Here is a 23,469-nt window from a genome sequence, read left to right as displayed (position 1 = left end):
CCACCCCACACACGCGCCCCTTGCCTCGAGAGATCAGGACTGAGATGGGAACCCGACGGCACGGAACCGGGTCCGGTCCCAGATCAGAGCCGCCAACCAGTTCCGTCCGATCCTTTCGTTTCCTCGTCCAGGAGAGCGAGGGGAACAGAACAATTGGGATCTAGTTTACGACAGATATATATACCTAACTATTTCTCCTCTTCTCTCCGATATAAGTTCTCCCCAATCTCGCTTCTCGTCCACCCACCCACACCTCGGACTTTACGAGCGGACCAACAGAACCCGCCCAAGGCCTTAATATCATCGCCCACAACCTAGCCGTCCAACTTGGCTGACATCAGGAGGAACGCCCGCGACCGCCACCAGCCACTCGACACCTCGTTTGCGTAAGCGGAGAGGTTACATTGGCCCCGATAGAAGCGGAGGCGGACACGAATCAGCAAAGAGCGAGAGAGGGCCCCTCTCGCCACGAACATCCCAGCAAACCTTTTCCAGCGCGAAACCCCGGGGATCACCTATTGACACCGACTCAGAAGGGAAAGGGTTCCCGGTGTCTGGATCCCAACATCATCTGCGCTGTCCCCTTTGTGCATTGCAACCTCGACAGGGGCAAGGCGCCGAGGCAGCAGAGGCAATAGAAGCCCTTGCATCGTATCCCCCCCGTCTTTTTTTTCTTTTTCTTTTTTATATAAAAAGGCCCACGACAATATTCTGTGCCCGCCGCCATGTTCAGCGTCGTAGAGATGCCCTCCCCTACATTCAACAGTCTTCTGCCCGTCAGGTTACGAAGCTGGCTCACCCGCCTCGGCACAACCGCAGAAGACAGCGCCGATAATAATAACAACGCCACCACCACCATGGCCTCGTCCCCCATGTTCTACTCGTCCAGGGCGCAGCTGCTGCTGGTCCTGGTCGCCATCCTCGCCACCGTCTCGGCCATTGTGGTCGGCGACCAGGCGCCCAACCGTAGCGGCGGCAGCTACGACGACGCCCACGACGCCCTTCTGGAGAGCCGCCAGGCCGCAGCGCCGCCCGCCGCCGTGTGCGTCTCCAACTCGGCGCCCAACACCATCTCTGCCAAATTCCCCAACAGCGCCACGGGCGTGATCAACGGCTCGCTCGTCGTCGTGCCCATCCCCATGGCCGACGCCCGCGCCGCCGTGCCGGCCCAGTGGGGCATCCTCGAGGGCGCCCTGAAGGCCAACCTGCCTGGCTTCCCCGAGGGCATGTACCCGCTCTTCATTCAGGCCGTGCAGGACCACGACCTCAAGCTGCACGCCTTTAACATCAACATCCCCGACTTTGCCGTAAGTATCTTGTTTTTTTTTTTTGCTTTTTTTGCTTTTTTCGTTCACATCTCCTTCCCCACCATCTGCGACCACGCCGGCTAACAAAAACTCTCCCCCAATCGACAGCGCGTCAGCCTTGAGTTCCCCTTCATCGACCTCCTCGGCGACGGCTACACCTCGTTCCGCTGGGCCCCCGAGATGCTCCTGTCGGCCTCCAACCCCATGGCCATCAGCGGCTCCGTCGACTACGGCACCAAGGCCCACCCGGCCACCTTTGACCCCGAGTGCGACGGCTACAAGGCCTCGCCCGACTCCTCGTGCACCACCACATTCACCGCCTCGGCCCCGGCCACCGGCGCCTCCTTCTCCCTCTCCGTCTCGCCCGACGCGTACGGCGCCCCCTTCGAGCTGCCCGTCGCCTTCTTCGTCAACGCCACCAACCAGCCCACCTTCGCAAACGGCACCGCCTGCTCAAACATGATCCGCATGTTCGACCAGTCCCTCTTCTCCGACGGCAGGGGCGCCGACCCCAGGCCCGTCGCCGGCACCATCGCGGTCGCCGGCATGGGGCCCGGCCTGCTCAGCTGGTCCGAGGCCGACGCGCCCCGCCAGGCCTTTGGCATCCAGGTCGCCACCCCATTCGCTGAGAACAACTACATCCCCTGCCACAACCTGCAGGGATACGGCGCATAAGGGGCCTTCGCCTGTGGCTTTTTTTTTATATAGCATGTTTTGTAGTATACAATATGCTCTTCTAGACGTACAATGATACCCGTCTGCTTTATTAATCTTCCTTTTTTTGTCCCTTTAGTCCTAATGCTGCCACGCGTCGTGACCATTGTGCCGATGTTTCCGATAAAAAGCATACAGGACCGGCTCCTACCACGTGGATAATATAACGACGCTGTTGGTCGGGTAGATGCATACATGCGACGCGTTGTTACTTGGCATTAACCCCGGTCGATTGGGCGCTCGTGTGGTACAAAGCAAAACCGCATCCAAGTACCTGCCATGTAACCGCACGGCTAGTGGGTTGGTACCGAGGTAGCTATCTAGGATGTTGCCAGCAGCATGTAAATATGTATGCCACGGAGCGACCCTCCTGCATCTGACCCTGATCTGACCCTGCATCGCAGATCCGCCAATACCCCGACTGAATATTCGAGGGCAGTGTTGACAACGCAATAAAGAATACAAGTACAGCAATGTACGCCCTTCTTTTCCTTCGATTTATTGGTGGCCTGCAACGCCACAACCCTCCTCCGACCCCAAACTCCGTCAACCAGATGCTAAGTGGAGCTCCATAATAAAAGGAAGTAAAATAGCTACAAAATGTCGAGAGAAGAATAAGAATGGTGGAACACTTGTAATTTGCCATCAGTCATGTCGCCAACACAATAAAACCAATCAAGGCAAAGAATAATAAGAACAAAGGCGAGACAAGGCCAAGAGTGTCATCTCGGCCCCGCGCGAGTTCAAAGTGCAAACTCGGGCTTCAGTCTCCACAGCTTGTCCTGTCCGCTGCCGGACCGCTCCGCCATGGTCTCGACAGAGTTCTTGACCTGGGCTTTGGTGCACTTGTCGAACTCGGAGCTGAGAATCTCGACGAGCCCAATCTTGCTCAGCTTGGGGTACTTGAGGATCGCCCGCTTGAAAGCATCCACAGTATCAGGGGGCACAAGTAGCAGCTTCTTGCCGGTCGATGCTGCAGCCCCTTGCGAGATTGCCATAAAGGCGTTGGCAGGGTTCGCCGGCGTTGACGACACCAGCGCTGGAGGCTTCATGCTGCCCGCGGTAGAGGGGTGGAGGGTTGTGGGGGCCGAAGCTGGTTTCACCTCGGGCTCCCAGTAGTGCGTAGCAAAAGGATCGACGCTGTGGTGGCGATCAAGGTCTGTGTTGAGCGAGTTAGCAAAAGCCGCGCCTCTAGAAGGCGACAAGATTCGCCCGCGGGTGTCCAGCGACATGCTTACCTAGAATGAATTCCATGCGGAACTTGTACATCTGGTCCGAAGGCCCTAGCCTCTTGTTGTCCTCAAAGCAAAGGCCGCTGCTCTCGGGCTCCATGCCGGATGCAAACACCGGGCGCTTGATGACGTCCTCGGAATCGTCCAGGAAGTCTGCCATATCTTCGTCTTCGTCGCCGTGGTCCTCGTCGTCGTCATCGAGGTCGTCAATATCCTCACCATCACCGTCGTCAACCCACTCTGCTTCTGAGTCATAGTCATATTGCAGAGGGAGGACATCTCGGGAGATGGGATTCCTCGCCAGCTTGTGCAGGTTGTGGGAGGAAGGTGGCGTGCTGGATACTGTCCCGCAGTAGGCAGGCCGCACGTCCTGGAAGAAGAAGAGGTACTTTAGGGGCACCTCCTTCAGCAGTTCTCGTGCGCTATTTGTGGCTAGGGAGTGTGCTTGTTGGGTTTTTGGGTCCGAGTCGAGGTTGATGGGGGCCGCAGATGAGCCGGCGCTGGCATCTGACAAGATGGACATGATTTTGCGAACGCTGGGATACGGCCGGCCTCGTGGTTTGGGGAGGGCGGGCAGGCAGAAGTAGTCGACTGAGGCGGCGCCGGTGAAGCGTGGAATATCCGTTGTGGCCTTTCCAGAGACAAAAGAGTCCAAAGTTTTCGTCTTGGCCAGTCTTGCCGGTTCATCAAGCTCGAACGCGTTCCTCGCGAGCCTAACGTTTTCCTTGACGAAGAAGGGCTTGAAAATCTTGCGGTATTCAGCAAGGCCATCAGAATCGGCTGTGGACAGGGCCGACGAGTCACCACCGCTCTCCATCTTCAGGGCAGCTTTCGAGGGGCTGCCTGTCGTGCCGGATGCGCTAGCCTTGAAAGGCAGCGCGCCCGGCTTGCTGGGAGTTGATGGTGCCTTTCTGAAAAAGGCCCCGAGCTTCATCTGACTCTGATCCTTCTTGTCCTTGGCCTCCTGCAACTTCCGCTGCTCCTCCTCTTTCTCGCGCCGCTTTCGTTCCTTCTCTTCAAGCTTCTTTTTGTTCTCCTCATCCTTCTCCTCCTTCTTCCTCCTGGCCTCCTCAGCTTTAGCCTTCTTTTCCTCCTCGAGCTTGGCCTTTTCAGCCGCTTTCGCTACCCTCTCTTGTTCCTTCTGTTGTCTTTTGAGCTCTTCCGCCTTTGCCTTCTCTTCCCTCTCCGATGGAGAGAGTCGTTTGCGTTTGGCTGGGGGCTCTGACGTGGATGGGGGAGCTAGAGTCTTGCTTGGGGATGTGGGGTGTGTGCTCTCCGACGCTGCGGTCGCTATAGTGATTGTAGCCCCTTGTGATGCCGGGGCAGTGGCAGCCACCGAAGCCATCGTAGTACTTGGAGGGAGGGTCGAGGATGTCGGAGGAGTGGGTTTTGATCGTGGAGGAGTTTGGTTGGGCGAGGGGGAGTCGACGGCGGCGGTGGCATCAGGCTGGCACACAATAACGTCGATGCTAGGCTTAACTTCTAAAGTGGGAGCATCTGTGAGGGAGGCATTGTCAATTGCTATGCTCCATGCCATGTCCTCCCGGGTGGCTCGCAGAAGGGACGATGGGATGAAGCACGCACCTGTCGGTTGGTTCTGGCTGCGCACGGCAGCGCCGGCAAACGACAGCTTCGACTGCACCATGTCGTGGCACTTAATGCCAGCAAAGTCCTCGTGTGTTCGCTTCCGAGATGGGGAGTCGAGCGCAGCGACGTTGGCGGGAACGTCGAGGAGAGGCATGTGTGGGCTATGGGCCAGGGCTGTGGGTTGCTATCGATTTTCGGTCACCTGGAAGGCCACACCGTGCCTGTGCCTGGACCGATAAAGAAATGGCCTCTGAACTGGGTGTTAATTGGCGGTTGGGTATCCCACAATGACTGTTGACGGCCTGGTTGAATGGGAGAGGGTATCGCCGGCTCGACCAGTCTGGTCGACCAGGTGCCGACCTTGGACCTGTTTGGGTTTCGGTTGTCAATCCAAGTCCAAGGTGGGTTGGTTGGCCAGGGTGGCTGTTGAATGCAAGGGTCCCAACAGGGGAAGGGCGCGGCCAGGAAACGCGTTCAGTTTGGTTAAATTGGTTGAAGCGCGTGGGTTTGGCGTTTGTGGCTGTGACCCCAGTTTCTGCGCATCTTGAAATTTCCTGTGGCTGAGCATGGCGTGTGCGCAAAGCCCAGTCCCCCGCACTTGTAGCGTGGGGCAAATGGAAAAAAAAAATCCTCCCAAGCATGCGCCGTCATCAACCCAAACAACTTACCGACTTCCACACAACAAAACAGGTCAGATGGCCGAGCGGTCTAAGGCGCTAGCTTCAGGAGGATCTTGACATCCAAGTGTCTGCTAGTCATGAAAATGGCGTGGGTTCGAATCCCACTCTGATCAATATCTTTTGTTTTTGCTGGGTTTGGTTTAGCTTATCCCCTCTCGCTTGCTCCCTTCTCCCACCCTGTTACCTCTTTCTTTTGCTTTTTGCGTCCTTATTCACTACCTTCGAGCTTTCATCCCGTGTTAGTTGTCCCTTTAGCTCCTCTTACGCAATTTTTGGTTTAAGCCACGGTATCTGGGGGGCGTGGGGGCTACACAGTAAGCAGCCGTGAGAGTCTGTCGATCCACGGCTTGGCTAGAAACACACACGGGAGTGGAAATGCAGGCTACTGCACAGTTAAGACGTCAATTGAGGGGCTGCTCCCAGTTAGCATGACTATTTAAGCGGCGGATCGTTCCGAGTTCCCACAAGCGGACAAAAAGCCGAGGCTTGCTACTACAGGACACGGCCGCGGTGAAGAAAAGAGAAGGCACACGAACGTGGGATAAATACCTATGTACCACATGAGCGCCGGATGGACAGGAGGATATAGCACATCTGCAAGTTTCTGCATTGCACTTGATAGCGTCGCGTATGGAGACGAGAAGGTTGCAACAACCAGCAGGAAATATGCAGACTAGAACTTGTTTGGTTTATCGACACGCAAATCGCGGATGCCGAGTGCTTATCATCATCCCTTTGATTTTCCCCGCGCGCCGAGGTAGGGTTGCATGGACGCATGCCGGCGCACCGTCATTAGGGGCCTGGGTGCCTGCAGTAAACGTCTACTATTTCTTCATCCATGTCAAGACAGCGAGCTGCCGTTCACTTCCATCTATTGCTGTCCATTCCCTTTTCTTCTCCTCCGCCAAATCGAGGGTACTTGTCACAACTCATACCCGCTTTGCTATACATCCACGCAATACCACTATTCCACCCGAACAAGATGGGTTTACTGTCTGCCATTTACCATCTACGTTGGTTTTTGGGGCTGGCATTTCTGGCGGTATACCTTGTCAGCAAAGTGCGCACCTACTGGAGACTGCGAAACTTCAAAGGGCCTTTTAGTACCGGCTTTTCGGAGCTCTTCCATATGCGCCTGATCCTCAGCCACAGGAACCATGAAGAGTACAAGGAGATATTGGACAAGTATGGTACGCTGTCTGGACGTCTTTCCATATCCGACAGAATCGAGCTCTGATGCAAGACACTTCAGGTCCCATTGCTCGGGTTGGCCCCAACGACCTCGTCACGTCTTCGCTGGAGCTCCTGTGCCACATGAGCGCCGCCCGCTCGCCCTACACGCGGGGTTGGTACTACGGCGCCGCACGCACGCGTCCCGACAAGGACAACGTATTCAGCACGCTCAGCGAGGAGCACCACGACAAGCGGAGGCGACAGATGGCCGCTGGTGTAAGTCCAAGTTCCTGTTTGTCGACATCTCTTTCTCGACGCTAATCTGCGAATTCCCCCATGGCAGTACTCGGGAAAGGAAAACGCGGATCTGGAGCCCACCATCGACACGTACGTAGCGCAGCTAGTGCACCTGATCCGGTCCAAGTACCTGTCCAACGCGCACCTGGCCCGGCCGTTTGACCTTTCCGAAAAGACACGGTACATGGCACTCGACGTCATCAGCGCCGTCGGCTTCGGCAAGGCCTTTGGCGACCTGCAGTCCGACGCCGACGTGCACAGCTTTGCCGCGTCCAGCGAGTCGGGCCTGCAGTACATGACGGCCATGATGGCCTTTGGCCTGACGCCGTGGCTGCGCCGCTTCCCGGCCCTGGCGCGCCTGCTGGGGCCCGGCGAGGCGGACGCGACGGGCTTCGGGCGCATCGTCGGCGAGGCGCGCGTCATCATCGAGCGGCGACTAGAGCGTGGCGACATGGACAAGCGCACCGACATGCTCGCCTCCTTCAGCCGCCACGGCCTGACGGCCGACGACATGGTGACCGAGTCGGCGCTGCAGATCGTCGCGGGCTCCGACACCACGGCCACGTCGCTGCGCTGCATCATGCTGTACGTGCTCTCGCACCCGCGCGTCTACGTCAAGCTGCAGGCCGAGGTCGACGCCGCCGTCGCAGCGATGGGCGGCGGTGCCGGCGGCGGCGTCGTGCCCGACAGCGTCGCCAAGGGGCTCCCGTACCTGCAGGCCGTCATCAAGGAGGGCATGCGCATCCACTCGCCCGTCACGGACCAGGTGCCCAAGGTGGTCCCGCCCGGCGGCGACACGGTCGTGGTCGACGGGAAGCCCGTGTTCCTCCCCGGCGGCGTCAATGTCAACTACGGCGTGTGGGCGCTGGACCGCAGCGAGGCCATCTTCGGCCCGGACGCCCACGTCTTCCGGCCTGAGCGGTGGCTGGTCGAGACCGACGAGGCGCGCCTGGGGGCCATGAACCGCGTGCACGAGCTGATCTTTGGGTACGGCAAGTACCAGTGCCTGGGCAAGTTTATCGGCCTGATGGAGATTGGAAAGGCTCTCTTCGAGGTACGTGCCTTCCTGTCTGCCACTTGGCTTCGTCTGCCGCGTGAGCGATCTGCTAACAAGAAACAGCTTATGCGCAACTTTGACTGGTGTCTCGCTCAGCCCGAAAAGGTATGGAAGGGCAAGAACCTGATGGGCCTCTTCATCCACAAGGACATGTGGGTTCTCGCAACGGACCGCAACGATGCTACGTCGTAGTGGTGGGGATATATTTTTGTATTATTGGCATTTAAGGAGATCAGATGGACGGGGTAGGTGCGAACGCAAATATCACTCCATCCCCAGCTCGAAATATAGTTCCGTCACAGCAGAGTCTGGGGCCATCACAGCCGAGTCTCGGGACATTGCAGCCGAGTATGTGGCCTCATCCTTTTCCCGCCGCTCTGCCACCACAGCGTCGCCGACTTGTCGGTGGCGTCGCCGCCACATATAGACGCAAACCACGGCCGCGATCAGCACCGCGGCCAGCCCTCCAAGCACGCCCCCTACGATAGCCCCAATCGGAGGTCCCGGCGTTGGTGCCACTACTGAACCGGCGGTTGGCTCCGATACTGCGGGCGGTGGGGACTTCCGTTGTGCTTCCGAGTCGATGACATCCTGGAAGAGCAGTCGAGTGTTCTCTATCTCCCAGGTGACATTTGGAAGCCCGCTGCCAATGGAGCGCATTAGCACACCTTTCACACTGTTCTAAAATGGATGGAAACAAGGTATCTCACCGATCGCTGTACCACTCCTTGGCAACCCCGGGCTGCCGGTAGACTGGGGCTGAGGCGTCATAGTCGTCGCGCCACACAAGCTCCGTCATGTCGAGAATCTTCATCCCCCCTCGCCAAGGGTCCTCGAGATCTCCCCGCTTGTCGCGGAAGTCTCTACCGCCCATGGCGATCATTTGGCGACCGCTCTTGCCCACCAGGGTACTGGCCCGATGCTGGCGAAGGCATCTGGGAAAGGCTTATGGCGTTTATGGCCAGCAACGGCCGCTTCCGCCAAACAGTGAGATGTGTAGCCAGATATGACCGTCCCGTAAGCGCCTTCGTTGGTCTCACGGGCCGCACCAAACATGGTGGCACATCCCGCGGTCGATCATATGGGGTTGCGGGAGTCGTGACTCGTCGCTGCTTGCTTGACGTTGCCTTGTTTGAGATGATGTCGCTGGGCCTTGAGCATCGCCGCCAGGTCAAGCTGTGACGCCACCTGACACGGCTGGACGTTTGTCTTTGGTTCCTGGCTTGTGTGGGGAGATACTATTTTCAGCCATGGGATACCCGAAAGGGAAGATTGCCCGTTTGTTTCAACGGCTAAACCCCCCTTTTTTTTTGCTTGGCTCAATGCAAACATCATAACACATCTTGGGATCCGTTTCGTCCCCAGGTTACCTGGTCAGAATGTCAATGGATGTTTGGGAGGCTACAGCTTCGATGGATAGGGGCTACGGCATCGCGCGGTGCTGTCCACGATATATAACCGCAGGCTTCTAGCGGCGAGATCGGGTTGACAATATGGAAGTAGCATCTCATCACCTCCATCCGTTTGTTTCAATCTCGTATCATACTAGTACCTCTATAGTAATCGTCCGGCACGACCCCAGCATATTCTCCAGCAAAATAATTCTTCCTCCTCGCCAGCCAACAAACAACGCCCGTCCCAAGATGAAGTTCTCCGCCTCCCTCCTCGCCAGCTGCCTCGCCGCCAGCGCCATGGCGCTCAACACCCCCATCGAGGCCCGCCAGCGGGGCAAGACGGGCGACGGCGCCCTCTGCAACAAGAACAAGGGCGCCTGCAGCGGCGGCGTCTGCGTCGACTTTAGCGGCGCCGGGAGCACCAACGAGGCCAAGTGCAAGGTCAAGCGGGAAGAGATCCCCATGATCGAGGTGCGCTAGGACCAAGCGTGACGGAGCGTTTTGCTGCAACAAGAGCAAAGGCGCGTGATCCGGGGCCGCACGCGCCGACCTCGGCGGCGCCTAATGATAGGGTGACGCGAGGTGCTAGTCGCGGGCGCGAGCGTGGAATGGAGAGCCGGGAAAAGGAGGTCATGGTTATACAGGTACACAGTCGGCCTTGGACGCCCGGGCATTCAGGTGGCGCAGACACCACGGACAGGCCAATTAGGCAATCAGTGCCACCCGCCGTCGATGTTTCGGGAAGGACAAGAGCGAGCGGGATTTAGGAATGGTGGCAAGAGATAGTCATCAACTCAAGCATGCTCCAAACAGCCAAGATGCCACCACGATATTTGTTTCCGTTTGCGTTGCGCATTTTGATCACACACTTTCAGTTTCAACGAAACCCGGTGCCAGCCATGAAGTGCCATCTTCTTCGATCTCATTGTTGAGCAGTCGGAAAGTTGGGGCGAAGACAGCGGCGCCGCGCAGGCTTTGCATAGAAAAGCCGGGAATGCCGGAGCATATATACATGCAGCAGTGTCAAGTATGTACAAGAAACACTCTCCTAAGCGACCACCCCCTCCTAGTCTCGTCCTCCCCTCTTCCCCCCTCCAAGACACCTCGGCCCACCTCGATACCACTCCTTACAGCCCAAACCAAGCCATATCATCCGACCCGATAATAGGGATCTCATGGCCGTAGTTGGGGTTCACGACGCCCTTGACCTGGTTGCCAAACAGGTACGTCGTGTAGCCCTGCTGGGGCGCGTTCTGGGTCGTCTGGGTCGGGGTGCCGCTCACGCCCAGGACGCCGGTCCACTGCTTGATCATCTCGGCGTAGTTGGCCCAGGCGAGCGTGGTGTCGCGGCCGCCGTGCATGATCATCATGCGCGGGCGGCTGCCGCTGTAGCCGGGGGCCATGTCGCGCGCCACTTTGGCCCAGCTGGCCTGCGTGCCGATGGAGCGGCCCTGCGCGCACGTGCTGTTCCAGGCGTTGACGGCGCCCGACGCGCTCATGAAGCAGCCTGCGGGCACGCCCGAGTGCGAGATGACGGCCGCGAAGAGGTCGGGGTAAGTGGCGGCCATGACGTTCTGTGTGGGAGGTGCTCGGTTTTAGTGTCAGAGAGCTACGGAGAGAGGAGAGAAGAGAAGAAGGAAAAAAAAAAAAACGTAACGGCCATCATGGCGCCAGACGAAGCGCCCACCAGGAAAACCTTGGACTTGTCGGCGTTGTACTTGCTGGTGGCGTACGTGACCATGTTGGCGATGGAGTTGGTGTCGCCGCCGCCGTTGCGGGTCAGCGTCTTGCGCGACGACACGTCGAAGCACGTGCCCGAGTAGGGCGACTGCGGGTAGATGACGATGAAGCCCTTCTGGTCGGCCAGGGAGCGGTAGGGCGTGCTGCCGAAGAAGGAGCTGGCCGTGCCCTGGCAGTGGTGGACGGCCACGACGATGGCCGGGTTCTGCGCCACGCGGTCGGGCACGTAGATGAACATCTTGACGCCGGCCGGGTTGGTGCCGAAGCTGTTCACCTGCTGCAGGCTGGCGGCGGCCGCCAGCCCGGCCAGGCCGAGGAGGGTTGCGAGGACGAGGCGCATGGCCGCGACGGCGCCGAGTGACATTTTTAGGTTCCTTGGTGGTGGCGGCTTGTTTGCTAGGCTGTGCTTCTCGAAAAGGAGCTTGGCGCCGGTGAGGAAGCGATTGGAACAGCAACCAGACTGGCTTCTTGGCTCTGCTTTTATATGCGTGCTAGTCGCCGACCGACGGCAGAATGTGCCGTTTCCATCGCGGAATATTCCCCCCCGCGCTGCAGCGACGAGGGCCACAATAAGGCCGTCCAGGGGGGTTCCGTGCCAAGATCTTATTGGCGCGATTTTTATAGTCCCCCATTTGGAGACATTGTCGCCCCAGAAAAGCAAAGTCAAAAGACGGGGATCTGCCGGTACCTGACATGCTCCAATAGGGCCGAGTATGGGCTGAGATAACCCAGGACGTGCTGGTGAAGCGATCCCCTTCCCGCATTCTGCCGACTGCCGACTTTAGCCAGCGAAATTTCTAGTGGGAACACATAGAGGGTCCTCAGCTCCACGCCACACGCCACCTAGCGAGTCCTCACCCTGTATGTGGTCAGACCAAACATCACTCGAAACAAGAAACGAGTCGAAAAAAAAAAAAAAAAGACTGACGGATTCAACGATTAGCAACTTCGGTATTTTATATCCGAGTCGCCTTTCTATGCTACGAGGTCTCACAAGATCCACCGCTTTCGACCCAAAATAATGGTCCCAAGATGCTTGAAACATACAAACGAGAGAAAGAAAGGAAAGAAACTACTCTACATGACAATGGCAAAGGCGCCGACAGCAAACGAGACCAGCAGCGACGCCGCCCCGACGACGCCGCCGGCCGTGAGGCTGCTCGCGCCGCTGCCGCTCCCCGACCCGGCGGCGGCGGCACCGCTGCTAGCGGCCGCCAGAACGGCGGAGCAGGTGCTAGCGGGCTGTGCGTTGGCCACGACGGCGGCGTTGCCGCCGAAGCTGCAGGCCGAGGCGCTGCTCTTCTGGTTGGTGTAGTAGGTGTTGAGGGCGAAGCCGAGCTTCTCGGTGCCGTTGCAGCCGGCGTACAGGCCGTACTTGCCCGTAGTGGCGTTGCCCGAGATGCCGTCGCAGGCCGTCTTGTCGAGGCCGCAGACCTGGCCGAACATGGCGCCCACGGCCGTGCCGTTGGACGCCAGCGACGCCGAGGGGCGGCACGAGAGGCCAGAGTACATGCAGGCGCACACGCTCGCGTTGGGGCTGGGCGGCAGGTTGTCCGACGCGAGCCACTTGCCGCCCACCTGCGGGCAGGCGCGGGGCTTGTTGCTGGGCGTGTACGACGACTCGCTGATGCCCTGGGGGTAGCCGGCCTTGGCGATGGCCTTGGCCAGGGCGTCAAAGTCCTTCATCTGCGTGACGGTGTTGCCCGAGAGCTTGACAAGGCCTGTTGGGGAATTGGATAATCAGCCAATGGTTCAGGACAGGAAAAAAAAACCAAAAAAAAAAAACCGAAAGCAGGAAATGACTTACCATAGTCGTTCTGCTCCTGAAAGTACTCGTAAACGATACCGCCAGACCATATCTTGCTCATGTCGTTGCTGTATAGCGCCTCGGTCTCCTGGAAGATGCGCTCGGCGGCGCCGCCCGGGTTCTGGCAGCCATACTCGGAGAAGAAGGCGGGCACCGAGTAGTCCTGGAAGAACTTTGTGCGCTCCTCGTAGCCGCTGGTCTGGAAGGTACTCTTGCCGCACCATTCGTAAATGTTATAACCCCAAAAGTCGACCGACTCCTCGACGGGCCCGCAGTTGAAGTAGTTGGCCAGGTTGTCGCGGGTGCCCGCGTCGTCGTTGGTGGCGTAGCCAACACCCAGCCAGCGACCCAGGTTTTTGCTCTTGATGTACGCCTTGGAGTCGCGAACGGCGGCCTTGACAAAGGCCGAGGCCTGCGTGTTGGTGGCGTTGTTGGTCACTTCGTTGCCGGCGAAAAAGCCGATGGTGTTTGTGTACTTGGACAATGTATCAATAACGGCGTTGTACTGGACCTGCAGCGACGTATCCCAGGCGGGCGTGTCGCGCTCGACCGACTTGTCGGGCCTGCTCAGGTCGGCGATAACATAGATGCCAGCGTCGGCCAGGGCGTTCATGCAGGTGCTATGGTCCCGGGTCGGGTCGATGGCGTAGACACGGATGGTGTTTGTGCCCAGCTTCTGGAGCAGCGGGATGTCGCGCTTGCAGGCGGCCGTGTCGGCGAGCGGGTCGTTGACGTCCTTGGAGATGGCGTCGCCCTGGCCGTTGACGTTGACGCCCTGCTGGTAGGCGACGCCGCGGATGAAGAACTGGGTGCCGTTCTTGTTGAAGAGGTACTGGCCCTTTGCGTGGATGGGGTCCAGGGCGGCGACGGCGCCGCCCGTGAGCTGCAAGACGGCCAGCGCCTTGGCGAGTCGGGGGATAACCATCTTTGGGGCTGCGGGTTGCTGCCGCTAGTGTGCGATGATCTCTTGGCGCCAATGCGGGAGATGACGCGCCCACGATGCTTGTGTGGTCTTGGGGGCCTGGGGAAATTGGCAGGGTGGTCCTGGGCAGGTGCCGAGCGTCGAGGTGGAAAAACAAAAATGAGAAACAAACCAAAAAAAGACAGCAACGAGTGGACTTGGTTTGTTTGCAGCGCAGCAGAAAGGATTCCTAGGGAAAACAAAAACAGAGAAAGAGTGAACTGGCTTGGAATGAGAAGGAAGAACTGCGAGGGCGTGGGACAAAACTAGGTAGACCACAAAAACAGGAACCAGGGGTTGGGGGGGGGCTGTGTTTTACATGTCCTGCTTGCGCGTACTGTCTGCCAGCGGCCTGTAGGTAGGCGGGGGGCGGCGACTTGGCCGACGCTGACGCTCTGGTCGGCTTTCATCTCCCGCCCCAACTGTGTGCTGCCAGGTTTTTCTCGCACTGCTCTTTGTCCAGCACAGTATCACGACATGTCCGTCCTACATAGCGCCCATCCCAATTTCACAAAACGCCAGACAGACAGATCGCACAGTGCCCCTCGACAAAGAGCAGGATGGAGACGTTACGCGTGTCGACGCCCCCTTCTCCCGCAGGGCCGAACCCTGCAACGGACCGCGGCCCCGGGCTCGTGTTTGATGGCGTCTGACGGACGCAACCTGCAGCGGCGGCTGTGGAGCTCCCTCCACACGTCATTTGCTATTCCCGGATCTTGGCTTTTTTGCTTGTCTCGATCCGGCCAAGACGCATTTGTCTCCTCTGTTGAACACGGGCTTACGTATGTCTGCCCCGTGTTGGGGGTTGATATTGATCTGTCAATGTCCGCGGGCAACTCAATTGGCCGTCTCCCACCAGGCAAATGTGCCGAGATATCCGATCGAGGATGCAATTGCCACCCCTCATTTCCTACAAAACAGAGTCACTCTCCCAGCCACGGGGATGTCATCGCGGGAATCTCTCCTAGACAACGGGATACCTCAGGTGGATTGCCCAAGACAGGGACGCTGTAGCATATTTTTTTTACTCCAATTCTGACTGTTCTTCCTAGCAGTAACAAAATGCGGACGACAGAGCGGATCATACCCAACATCTCGCCAGTTTGACCGTACCAGTCCTGGCTTGGACTACGGGCAGTCGAATAGCAACCCTAGTGTTTACCGGCACGGATTGTCGTCATTGACAGGCATCAGATCGCACAACGCCAGACCTCAAGGGTTCGTTGTCTACCTCGTTACTGGCGACGGCATTTACGAGAGCTGCCTATCCATGGTGATCTTCCGAGTCTCCATGTCGTTGTGGGCATTCTGGTCGACGTGGGAGATTTGACCCAACTGCTGGTTGACGAAAGTGAAGTCACTGAAGATTTGGGCGATGCTGGAATCGAGGCGACGGTGTTCCATGCTAGTTTGTGACGCGCAAGGCCATGACTAGCAGCAGAAGCTGTGACATACATTATCGCGTCAGTGGAGGGATTCTCGACCACTCGAGATGGCTGAGATGTGATGTGCGTGGAGGCGACGTGCTGGTGCCTGACGACGTCGGGTTTGCGCGCGATCGGTCAAGATCCGCCATCCACGACACCAACCGCTACGATATCTCGGGAGAATCACGAATGACGAACCACAACGAACCACAAATCACAAATCACAGTCTTCCCCAGGCGAGACTAGCCCAGGACGAGCTGAGGGTCACTGTCCGTCACGAGTCACAGCGGGCCGGGTCACCAAGGAAGGAAAAGCTTTTGGCATATTAGACCGGAGCGAGAGTTTTTGGCCCTGGGAGCAGAATCATCCCAGGCCGGGTATTCCCCAAAGAAGCGCAGAAGAACGCCGACCCAATGCATCTGTGTAGGTTGTTGCAAGTGGCCACGACAAACCGAGAGAAAAATGGAAACGTGAAGCCCGTATGGGCATCCGCGACATGAACGAGGGAAGAGAATACAAGGAGGCGGAAAAAGAAACTCCTCACAAAGACCAAGGAGATGAGGAACTTGATCGAAACAGAAATCTGACAAGCGAAGGTGGGTATCGTCTTTTTCCCAACACAGAAATCCTCCATAAAGACGGAAGAAAAACACACGAACAGGCAGATAAAAAGAAGATGACAAGCCACGGGTAATGACATGGCAACTGGTCAAAGGCTTTTTTTTTTATCCGAGACAAACCAACGTGGCCAGGTTGATAGATAGGAACCAACCAAGACCAAGAGAAGTGGGTAGATATGTGGAAATTATGAATGACAGACGGAAGATGAAACAAGTCGTCGGAAAAAAAAGTCTGTTCAATCAGGGTTAGCAATAAACAGCCTCCCAGCGCTGCCAGTCAGGGTCATTGTGCGCTCGTCAACGCTGCCGCGGCGCTTCAGCTCGTCGACGTTCTTTGTGCTCTTCTCGCGCGTCAGGGCGGCGTTGAGGGCGCTCTTGTTGGCCGGGCCCGAGCCGCCGGCGCGCGGGGCGGACATGTCGGGCACGTTGTCGGCGCGCTCGGCGCTGCTGCCGCTGGCGAAGCTGCGGGCGCGGCCGCCCGAGTCGTCGTCGGCACCGGGCGGGGCCGCGACAGGACCTCGGGGTTCGCACCCCCGCCGAGGCTGTCCTGCCTCTCGGGCGTATCGCCGGGCGACCAGCGGCGGCCGGCGGCGCTGCCCAGGGAGCCGAGCCCGCCCGACGAGCGATACGTCAGGCTATTGGAGCCGCCGTGTTGCTGGCGCAGGCGGATGGAGGCGGTGCTGGAACGGCCCGAGCTGCCCGTGCGGCGGTGGTGGGACATGCGGTTCTGCTGCTGCTGGCCCGGCCCATTGTCATCGTCCTCGCTGTCGCCGCCCTCGACCTCGGTGGCGCTCAGGCGCAGGGGAACGCCGCCGACGCCGGCGGCGTAGCTGTTGTCGGGCGAGTAGCCGACCACGCCCGGCTTGCCGTGATGCCTGATCTTGGCGGCCACCTTGTTGCCAGCAGAGCTGAGGCCGGTGCCGGTGCGGGAGCCGGTGGCGTTGGGGCCGCCGGCGGTGTTCCAGGACACTGCGGAGGTAGCGTCGCTGCGGCCTGTGACCTCAAGATTTGCGCGCATCTTTGCGGCGCGCTGGGCCTGGACCATTCGCGGGTCCTCGGGCTGTGCGCGCTCGGACCACACCGTCGCCTTCTGCTTCCTCAGGAGCGCGACGTACGACGAGGTCGGGTAGACGGACGAGGCGCCGGCGGAGCGGTTCGAGGTGCTGCGCTGCAGGTGGTCGGCGTGGGCGGGCGGCGACGTGCGGTACGCGGCGGGCGGCACCATGGTGCCGCCGCCCGACGAGTGCGACGAGAAGGTGTTGACGCTCGGGGAGCGGCGCGAGGGGTGGAACTGCGGACCGCCCTGGGGCTGCGAGAGGTGCACCTGCATGGTCGGCTGGGGCGCCTGGAGGTTGGGGAAAGTGTTGGACGACGTCGTTCGGGATCTCGAGCGGGTGTAGACGGGCTCAAGAGGACGCTGGCGCCCGCCGATGCGGGACTCTAGCATCGTCTGGCTGGCTGCCTGCCTGCCTGCCTCGACGGGGGCGCTGCGAGCAGACTGGAAAGTAATGGAGGGGCGGGAAGAAAAGGGGCTCTAGCTCGTGGGCGCCCAAGCGAGGAGATCAGAGGGCTGCGCCAGCCTTAAATGGCTTGGGGAGGCCAGGAGGGATTCAAGTCGGCGAGGGCAGCGGGGAAATTCAAAAGGCTGAATGAAATGAAGCACAGGCCCTAGGCAGAGTCTTGGGCAGAGTAAGCTCAGGCCACTTGAATGGGTACAACGGCTAGTGGGTGCCGGCCTCGAGCCGAGGGGCATGAATTGAGCAATCAAGCCAAGCAGAAACAAGCCGGAAAAAAAGGGTTGAAGCCCACCTGCAAGACAATTGTCTCTGCCGGTTCCCTCACGCTCCCCAGTGTCCCCGTAGAGCACGGGCGGCAATGCAATGCGCGGAGCTGAGTGGCAACCTTGCAACTTTGGGCTTCTCCTGGCGGCCTCCGTCGATGGATTGTCGAGCTGAAGGCAAGGGAGACCAGACTGTAAGCGCCTTTGGCTCGTTTTTGGCTCGTCTTTGTTTCCACTCCCGGTCGGCTGCGGTCAGAAAGTGGAGTCGTTCTTTGGTTGGCTGGCGCTACGCAATTGTTTCGGGCGGGCACGCTGGGCAGGCTGCGAGTGAAAACATGGGGCTGGGTCTGGAGTTTGACGTTTCGGTACGCGAGAGGGAAACGGGCCGAGCTCTGGTTGTGCTTTTTCCACCTTTTATTGCTCTTTTTCTGTCTCTTTTTTCACTCTACGCAAGAGTGGGCCGGCCAGGTTTCGTCTCTCGCGGGCTGTTGTTTTGGTCGCTCGCGCTCTTGGTAGGCTGCACGAGATTGCTGTGCCAAGACAAGACCTCTGCACCAAGACCGCACCCGAATTGGTTCTGGCGACGATCAACGGGGCGGCTCTGAAGCGGCCAGTCGCAGGTTAGGAAACACGATGCAACGCGAGACAAAAGAGGCAGACACCACAGTCGATCACCAAAGTTCTTTCGTACCTGGATCTGTCTTGACGGGATGATGATGTTGACGATGTGCTCCAAGTGCCGGCGTTCCAGTAAGCGGTGAGGGAGCACGCAGCCAAACAGCCCCAAGTAACGTTGACAGTCTGCGAGCAGACGTTGCTTCGTGACTAGACAACGTCCAGATGAGCAAGAGTCGAACAGCACGACGTGCCAGAGGGAGGCCGGCGAGCAGGCAGAGCTTGGCCAGTAAATATCAAATGGCCGGCGGTGAGCTGGCAAGCTGACACGGCTCACTATCACGGCAGCCACTGAGCCCGAGCTGCCGGTCGGTGGGCGTGCAATCAGAGCCCGACAGGGAACAAGGGCCGACACGAGAGCTTCGTGGGAACCGAATTCGACTGGCACAATGCACCCCACGATGCGGAGCTGGCGGCGGCGGCGCGCGCTACTCCAAAACCAAGGCAAAGCTCCGGGCAGGGGCAAGATCTAAACGTCACTCTGTTTCCCCTCTTCGCCTCTGGCGGACAAACGATGATGTGATGGGCGATATGTGCGGCTATTATTGCCTTGGGGTCCGCTCCATTTCAGCACCTGCCGAGCCAACTGTATGCATGTACTCCTTTATTTCCCTCTCAAGCACCACACACAGAAAAAAAGAAAGAAAAAAAACCAGCACCTCCACATACCCACTCCCACAAACACCCAACCCTGGCAGGGCACCAGGGGCACCGACGGCGGATAGCCGCGTGTTGAAACGGGGCCAATCCGGTCAATTGGATTGTGGCACACTGGGCTTCGTCCCAGTGGCACCACGTTGTGCAGCTCTGGCACTCGGTAGGTTCGCCCACCGTAACGGATGCTGAGTGGTTGTGGTGGTGAACAAGCTCTGCCGTCCACTCACAACGACCCAGCATGTCCTCGCCGAGATTTGCGCCAAGGGGGGGCCAAGATGTGCAGGCCCAAGATTGGCAGTCGATAGACCGTCCTCGGCACATGCTACTAGCGACGAGGCAATGGCTTTTGTTCAGCCGTCGTCAGCACCACCTCGCACGATAATTGTCGGCCGAAAACAGACTCGCCGCGGCCACCGACATGCACGCCGGCTGCCTGCGGGCGCCGCCGGGCCATCAGACACCCCACACACACACACACACACACGCACCCTCCCTCGTCGGCGTCTTTTCCCACTGGAGGGCATAAAGGTGCGTTGTGCCACCAGACTGTTATCTTGGGCTATACATACAGGCGTAGAGATCCACCTGCAGAGGCAGCCCGAGGTGCATGTTGGCCTCGATCACAGTCACAATCATCGTGTAGCCCCCATCGCCGGAAATGATTGGGTCACCTCACCCACACAGACACAGACTCACGATTACAAGAGCTCAACCGTGGGCTGCATGGAAATGGACAGACGAACGGGCGGACGGGGGGGTCTTGGGGCGGGAGGAGTGGGGTGGGATCGCGTCAAATGCAGTGCACCCACACACAACCTAACCATGATGCCCAGGGGGCCGAGAGACAGATTGAGCCGTAGCAGTAGAGGGCGGGGATCCCAGCTCGAGGCTACCCAAGGTCGTGCCCACGGATCTAATGCTCCTGCCTTGGGTGTGAGTGAGATTGGCCTGCCTGTCTGGTCTCTACCCCGCTCGCCCGGCTGGGTTGCAGAAGGTATACCGCCGCCCTCTTTTGCATCTTGGGATGGCTTGGACGGATCTGGGCGAGAGGCAGGTAGGAGGCAGGCAGGAGGTAGGCAGGAGGCAGGCAGGAGGTAGGCAGGAGGCAGGCAAGAGGACCGCACCGCGCTCCGTGTTCTGCACATGAGGTCATTTTGACGTTGCTGTTTCTGTTTTGCATGCTACCAGACCCTGTCTTGCCCAAAGTGGGCGACCATTACTTTTCATTCCAGTCGCTTTCACCCCAAGAATATTTGCCCCACTTCGGCTGCTCCTAGCGCGGTTTGCGGCTGGCTAGCGGGAGATGGCCGACGCCGAGGGAAGGAACCGGAACGAAGAGAAAAATCGGCACCGGTCCAACAACGAAGACCACAGAAACCTGGCGGTGGATCCATGCCAGAACGGTTTCCTGGAGAATGGCAAAAAGACCGATCTGTCGTTGAGAAGCCGATCTGAAGTGACGGATGATGGGTACCAAAAGGGAGGGCCACACGCTCACCGTCTCTTATCCTGCGGTTCGTGCCTTGGAACGGCCGGGTTCCGAGCCATGCGCCTTGGAAGTAGGCCTGGATGCCACGCATGCGGCTAGGAAAGCCGGTCAGGGCTGCTAGGAATCAGGACAGCCACCAGTCGCAACTAAAAACCCGCGTGTCGGCAGTGGTTTGCTTCAAGTGCACGACGAGGCGCTTTCCCTTTTCGCACCAGAGACATACAGGAATGCAGCGTTGTTTGCACAAGTGACTGATCACATGAAGCGCCCCATTGGGGTCAAGCCCCTGACTAGTCTAGAGAGACTGACATGATTACCACGTTGTGTCTGGACGATGTTTCCCGGGATGGCGCGGGAGGACATTGACAGTGTTGGTTGGGCCTTGTTCCGACTGCAGACGGCCTCTTGTCAGATTGAAGCCAATCCCTTCTACTGTGGTGACGTCGAACTTGGCAGCCCAGCCCAGTGAGTGAGAATGCATTGAGATCTCGACTTGCACGTGATGGGTCCTATCGGCTAGCTCCGTTTCTGAGAGTGGGTCCTCTATCTCCAGCCCTCACGTCACCTATCTTTTCCTATCGGATTGGTGGTGGTGACAGCTTCGACGTGCACTCTGGCCAGCTCACTTTGGGCAAGCCACATATTCCCTTCCACTTGCGCGCTGCCTGCCTGCATCACGCGCGACTATTCGCCCACACTTGACGCGTGTGCATTTGCCATCTCGCAACGATCCGCCCCGATCCGCCCAAGCGAAAAGCGCCAGCTTCCCGAGCCTCCTCCGCAGCCGCGCGCGCACCTGATCTCGTATCGCCGTTTGGCCACCCGCACGCTAGTCTATCCGTTGCCCGAGTCCCGACGGACGGGAGCCGCCCCATCCGGACACCGGCGCGAGGTTTCTATACCCGCCACGCAGCAGCAGCCATAGCCATGTCCGGTGCGAGGACGAGGCGGCAGGCAGCCATGGAGGCCGGCGGCGGCGACGCAAAGCCGGCGGCGCAAAACGGCCACGACGACGGCGCCGCGCAACGGCAAGACCCCGGCCACAGCGACGACGGCGACGGCGACGGCGACGGTGACGACCTCCCCGACGAGAACATCTTCCTCTTCCTCCCCAACATGATCGGCTACGCGCGCGTGGTGCTGGCCTTTGCGTCGCTCTACTACATGCCGCTGCACCCGCGCACGTGCACGCTGCTGTACAGCGTCTCGTGCCTGCTCGACGCGCTCGACGGCTACGCGGCGCGATACTTTGAGCAGTCGACGCGGTTCGGGGCCGTGCTGGACATGGTGACGGACCGCTGCACCACGGCGTGCCTGCTCGTCTTCCTGAGCTCGGCCTTCCCGCGCTGGGCCATCGTGTTCCAGGGCCTGATCGTGCTCGACATGGCCAGCCACTACACGCACATGTACGCCACGCTGGCCATGGGCGGCTCGGGCGAGAGCCACAAGAACGTGGACCGGTCGCGCAGCCGCATCCTGAACCTGTACTACACCAACCGCACCGTGCTCTTCATCTTTTGCTTCCTGAACGAGGCCTTCTTCATCGCCCTGTACCTCTTGTCATTTTCCAGCCCGCTCCTGTCGCCCAACCTGCTGCACAAGATCCCCAGCGACGCCGCGGCCGAGATCATGAGTGGCAAGCAGGTCGACTCGTCGCTCCTGGGCCAGATCTTTACCAACCCCTACAGCGCCGGTGCGCTCGAGATGGCCCGCGCCAACAAGATGGTAGGTTTTGCTTTGCTGAAAGTACCACCTCTACGCATCATCAATGCTAACCTCGTCGTAACCTCGTCGTTTCACAGGACTCCACCGTCCCATGGATCGTTGCTATCGTCAGCTTTCCCGTCATGTTGGGCAAGCAAATCATCAACGTTGTGCAGTTCGTCAAGGCCAGCAAGTGGCTGGCCGAGGGCGACATTAAGGCCCGGAAAGCACAGGGTCTTCCGCGCAAGAAGAAGATTTGATGTGGGGCTTGATGGGCAGGGCAAGGGAGAGGAGAGGGAGAGAGAGAGAGAGAGAGGAAGGCCATGGGGTCTGATAAATCATGACAAAACGGAGCACGTGAAGGTTCTGATAGAAGAGGGGCGAAGAAGCCTGGTTGCTTTGCTTTGCTGCGATGTGCTTGGTTCGGCGGTCATTTAAAATGCGGAGATATCTCAGCATCGGGTAGCACTGATTTTGCCGGTGTTTGACGGCCACTTTCATAGTTACTATGGATATTATTCGACGGCTTTGGCATAAGGGGCTCGAGAGAGAGACGCGGCGGCGTCGTCCTGGATCACGGCGGTGCATGATTGTCGGGTCAAGAGTTGGGCTGGCGACACGCACGCATAGCCTTGGCAGATGGGTCGACGCCGCGCAGTCGGGTCAACTGAGAGCCGCGGAGCTAGGGTTCTTTGGCGGGGTCGGCTCACTGCCGTGGGCTCTACGTCAGGCTAGGCCAATGCATGCATGCGCCTGTCGAAGGATGTCAGCCATGTATGAGCAGAGCCACGATCAAGATCCTTCGGCAGGGGGCAATGCCGCATATAAGACGGCATGCGGCCGCATGTGCCCTGGCCCGGCCGTCTCGCCAGCGAGATTACACAGTAAGTGTAAGCTGACCAAGCACCAACCCAAGAGTGAAGCGCAGACATGGCAACCGAATCTCAAGCAAACTCGTTATTATCATCACCGCCACCCATCGACCTCCCGGACGAGCAGATCCTGACCCTGCCCGACGGCCGTAAGCTCGCGTACGCCATCTACGGCGACGCGTCGCCCGGCGCGCCCACCGTCTTTTACTTCCACGGATTTCCGGGGTCGCACCGCGAGGCGCTGGGCTACGCGCAGGCGGCGCGGCGGCGCGGCGTGCGCCTCGTGGCGGCGTCG

General features: G+C 59.0%; 11 protein-coding genes and 1 non-coding gene across 12 annotated transcripts in view; 7 read left to right on the top strand and 5 right to left on the bottom strand.

The window, feature by feature from the left end:
* The first annotated feature begins 504 nt into the window (after nucleotides 1–504).
* GGTG_07340 (hypothetical protein) lies at nucleotides 505–2,066 on the top strand. Its single transcript, XM_009225164.1, has 2 exons — nucleotides 505–1,307; nucleotides 1,416–2,066. Exons 1-2 carry the CDS (start codon nucleotides 726–728, stop codon nucleotides 1,980–1,982), a joined length of 1,149 nt encoding a protein of 382 aa, XP_009223428.1. The 5' UTR covers nucleotides 505–725; the 3' UTR covers nucleotides 1,983–2,066.
* A 96-nt stretch (nucleotides 2,067–2,162) lies between these two features.
* Nucleotides 2,163–5,266, bottom strand: GGTG_07339 (hypothetical protein). The gene is made up of 3 exons (XM_009225163.1): nucleotides 4,838–5,266; nucleotides 3,260–4,750; nucleotides 2,163–3,180 (listed from the first exon to the last, which is right to left on the bottom strand). Exons 1-3 carry the CDS (start codon nucleotides 4,992–4,994, stop codon nucleotides 2,765–2,767), a joined length of 2,064 nt encoding a protein of 687 aa, XP_009223427.1. The 5' UTR covers nucleotides 4,995–5,266; the 3' UTR covers nucleotides 2,163–2,764.
* A 263-nt stretch (nucleotides 5,267–5,529) lies between these two features.
* GGTG_20147 lies at nucleotides 5,530–5,633 on the top strand. The gene has a single exon. It is a non-coding gene; the product is annotated as a tRNA-Leu (tRNA).
* Nucleotides 5,634–6,365: 732 nt separating this feature from the next.
* Nucleotides 6,366–8,419, top strand: GGTG_07338 (pisatin demethylase). Its single transcript, XM_009225162.1, has 4 exons — nucleotides 6,366–6,710; nucleotides 6,773–6,969; nucleotides 7,037–8,044; nucleotides 8,111–8,419. Exons 1-4 carry the CDS (start codon nucleotides 6,503–6,505, stop codon nucleotides 8,237–8,239), a joined length of 1,542 nt encoding a protein of 513 aa, XP_009223426.1. The 5' UTR covers nucleotides 6,366–6,502; the 3' UTR covers nucleotides 8,240–8,419.
* On the bottom strand, nucleotides 8,312–8,930 carry GGTG_07337 (hypothetical protein; the record flags this gene model as incomplete). Its single annotated transcript, XM_009225161.1, has 2 exons — nucleotides 8,312–8,690; nucleotides 8,758–8,930. The coding sequence occupies 2 exons, from the start codon at nucleotides 8,928–8,930 to the stop codon at nucleotides 8,312–8,314; spliced, it is 552 nt and encodes a 183-aa protein (XP_009223425.1).
* Nucleotides 8,931–9,540: 610 nt separating this feature from the next.
* GGTG_07336 (hypothetical protein) lies at nucleotides 9,541–10,208 on the top strand (the record flags this gene model as incomplete). The annotated part of the gene is made up of 2 exons (XM_009225160.1): nucleotides 9,541–9,912; nucleotides 9,963–10,208. 2 exons carry the CDS (start codon nucleotides 9,541–9,543, stop codon nucleotides 10,206–10,208), a joined length of 618 nt encoding a protein of 205 aa, XP_009223424.1.
* A 38-nt stretch (nucleotides 10,209–10,246) lies between these two features.
* GGTG_07335 (acetyl xylan esterase) lies at nucleotides 10,247–11,696 on the bottom strand. Its single transcript, XM_009225159.1, has 2 exons — nucleotides 11,099–11,696; nucleotides 10,247–11,015 (listed from the first exon to the last, which is right to left on the bottom strand). The coding sequence occupies exons 1-2, from the start codon at nucleotides 11,543–11,545 to the stop codon at nucleotides 10,569–10,571; spliced, it is 894 nt and encodes a 297-aa protein (XP_009223423.1). The 5' UTR covers nucleotides 11,546–11,696; the 3' UTR covers nucleotides 10,247–10,568.
* Nucleotides 11,697–12,076: 380 nt separating this feature from the next.
* On the bottom strand, nucleotides 12,077–14,171 carry GGTG_07334 (1,3-beta-glucanosyltransferase gel3). Its single transcript, XM_009225158.1, has 2 exons — nucleotides 12,989–14,171; nucleotides 12,077–12,902 (listed from the first exon to the last, which is right to left on the bottom strand). The coding sequence occupies exons 1-2, from the start codon at nucleotides 13,911–13,913 to the stop codon at nucleotides 12,259–12,261; spliced, it is 1,569 nt and encodes a 522-aa protein (XP_009223422.1). The 5' UTR covers nucleotides 13,914–14,171; the 3' UTR covers nucleotides 12,077–12,258.
* A 1,479-nt stretch (nucleotides 14,172–15,650) lies between these two features.
* On the bottom strand, nucleotides 15,651–19,002 carry GGTG_07333 (hypothetical protein). Its single transcript, XM_009225157.1, has 3 exons — nucleotides 18,469–19,002; nucleotides 17,807–18,378; nucleotides 15,651–17,676 (listed from the first exon to the last, which is right to left on the bottom strand). The coding sequence occupies exon 3, from the start codon at nucleotides 17,442–17,444 to the stop codon at nucleotides 16,350–16,352; it is 1,095 nt and encodes a 364-aa protein (XP_009223421.1). The 5' UTR covers nucleotides 17,445–17,676; nucleotides 17,807–18,378; nucleotides 18,469–19,002; the 3' UTR covers nucleotides 15,651–16,349.
* Nucleotides 18,693–19,269, top strand: GGTG_07332 (hypothetical protein; the record flags this gene model as incomplete). The annotated part of the gene is made up of 2 exons (XM_009225156.1): nucleotides 18,693–18,702; nucleotides 18,749–19,269. The coding sequence occupies 2 exons, from the start codon at nucleotides 18,693–18,695 to the stop codon at nucleotides 18,973–18,975; spliced, it is 237 nt and encodes a 78-aa protein (XP_009223420.1). The 3' UTR covers nucleotides 18,976–19,269.
* Nucleotides 19,270–20,497: 1,228 nt separating this feature from the next.
* On the top strand, nucleotides 20,498–22,816 carry GGTG_07331 (CDP-diacylglycerol-inositol 3-phosphatidyltransferase PIS). Its single transcript, XM_009225155.1, has 2 exons — nucleotides 20,498–22,323; nucleotides 22,401–22,816. The coding sequence occupies exons 1-2, from the start codon at nucleotides 21,526–21,528 to the stop codon at nucleotides 22,560–22,562; spliced, it is 960 nt and encodes a 319-aa protein (XP_009223419.1). The 5' UTR covers nucleotides 20,498–21,525; the 3' UTR covers nucleotides 22,563–22,816.
* A 416-nt stretch (nucleotides 22,817–23,232) lies between these two features.
* GGTG_07330 (hypothetical protein) overlaps nucleotides 23,233–23,469 on the top strand; it is a gene marked incomplete at both ends in the record, with an annotated part of 1,024 nt that continues 787 nt past the window's right edge. The window contains one exon of the mRNA XM_009225154.1: nucleotides 23,233–23,448. Within this exon, the coding sequence (XP_009223418.1) occupies nucleotides 23,233–23,448 (216 nt within the window). The remainder of the gene's footprint in view (nucleotides 23,449–23,469) is intronic.

Source organism: Gaeumannomyces tritici, assembly GCF_000145635.1.
Source record: "Gaeumannomyces tritici R3-111a-1 unplaced genomic scaffold supercont2.3, whole genome shotgun sequence".
In the NCBI taxonomy this organism is placed as follows: Eukaryota; Fungi; Ascomycota; class Sordariomycetes; order Magnaporthales; family Magnaporthaceae; genus Gaeumannomyces; species Gaeumannomyces tritici.
This window is presented reverse-complemented; position numbering and strand designations above follow the sequence as displayed.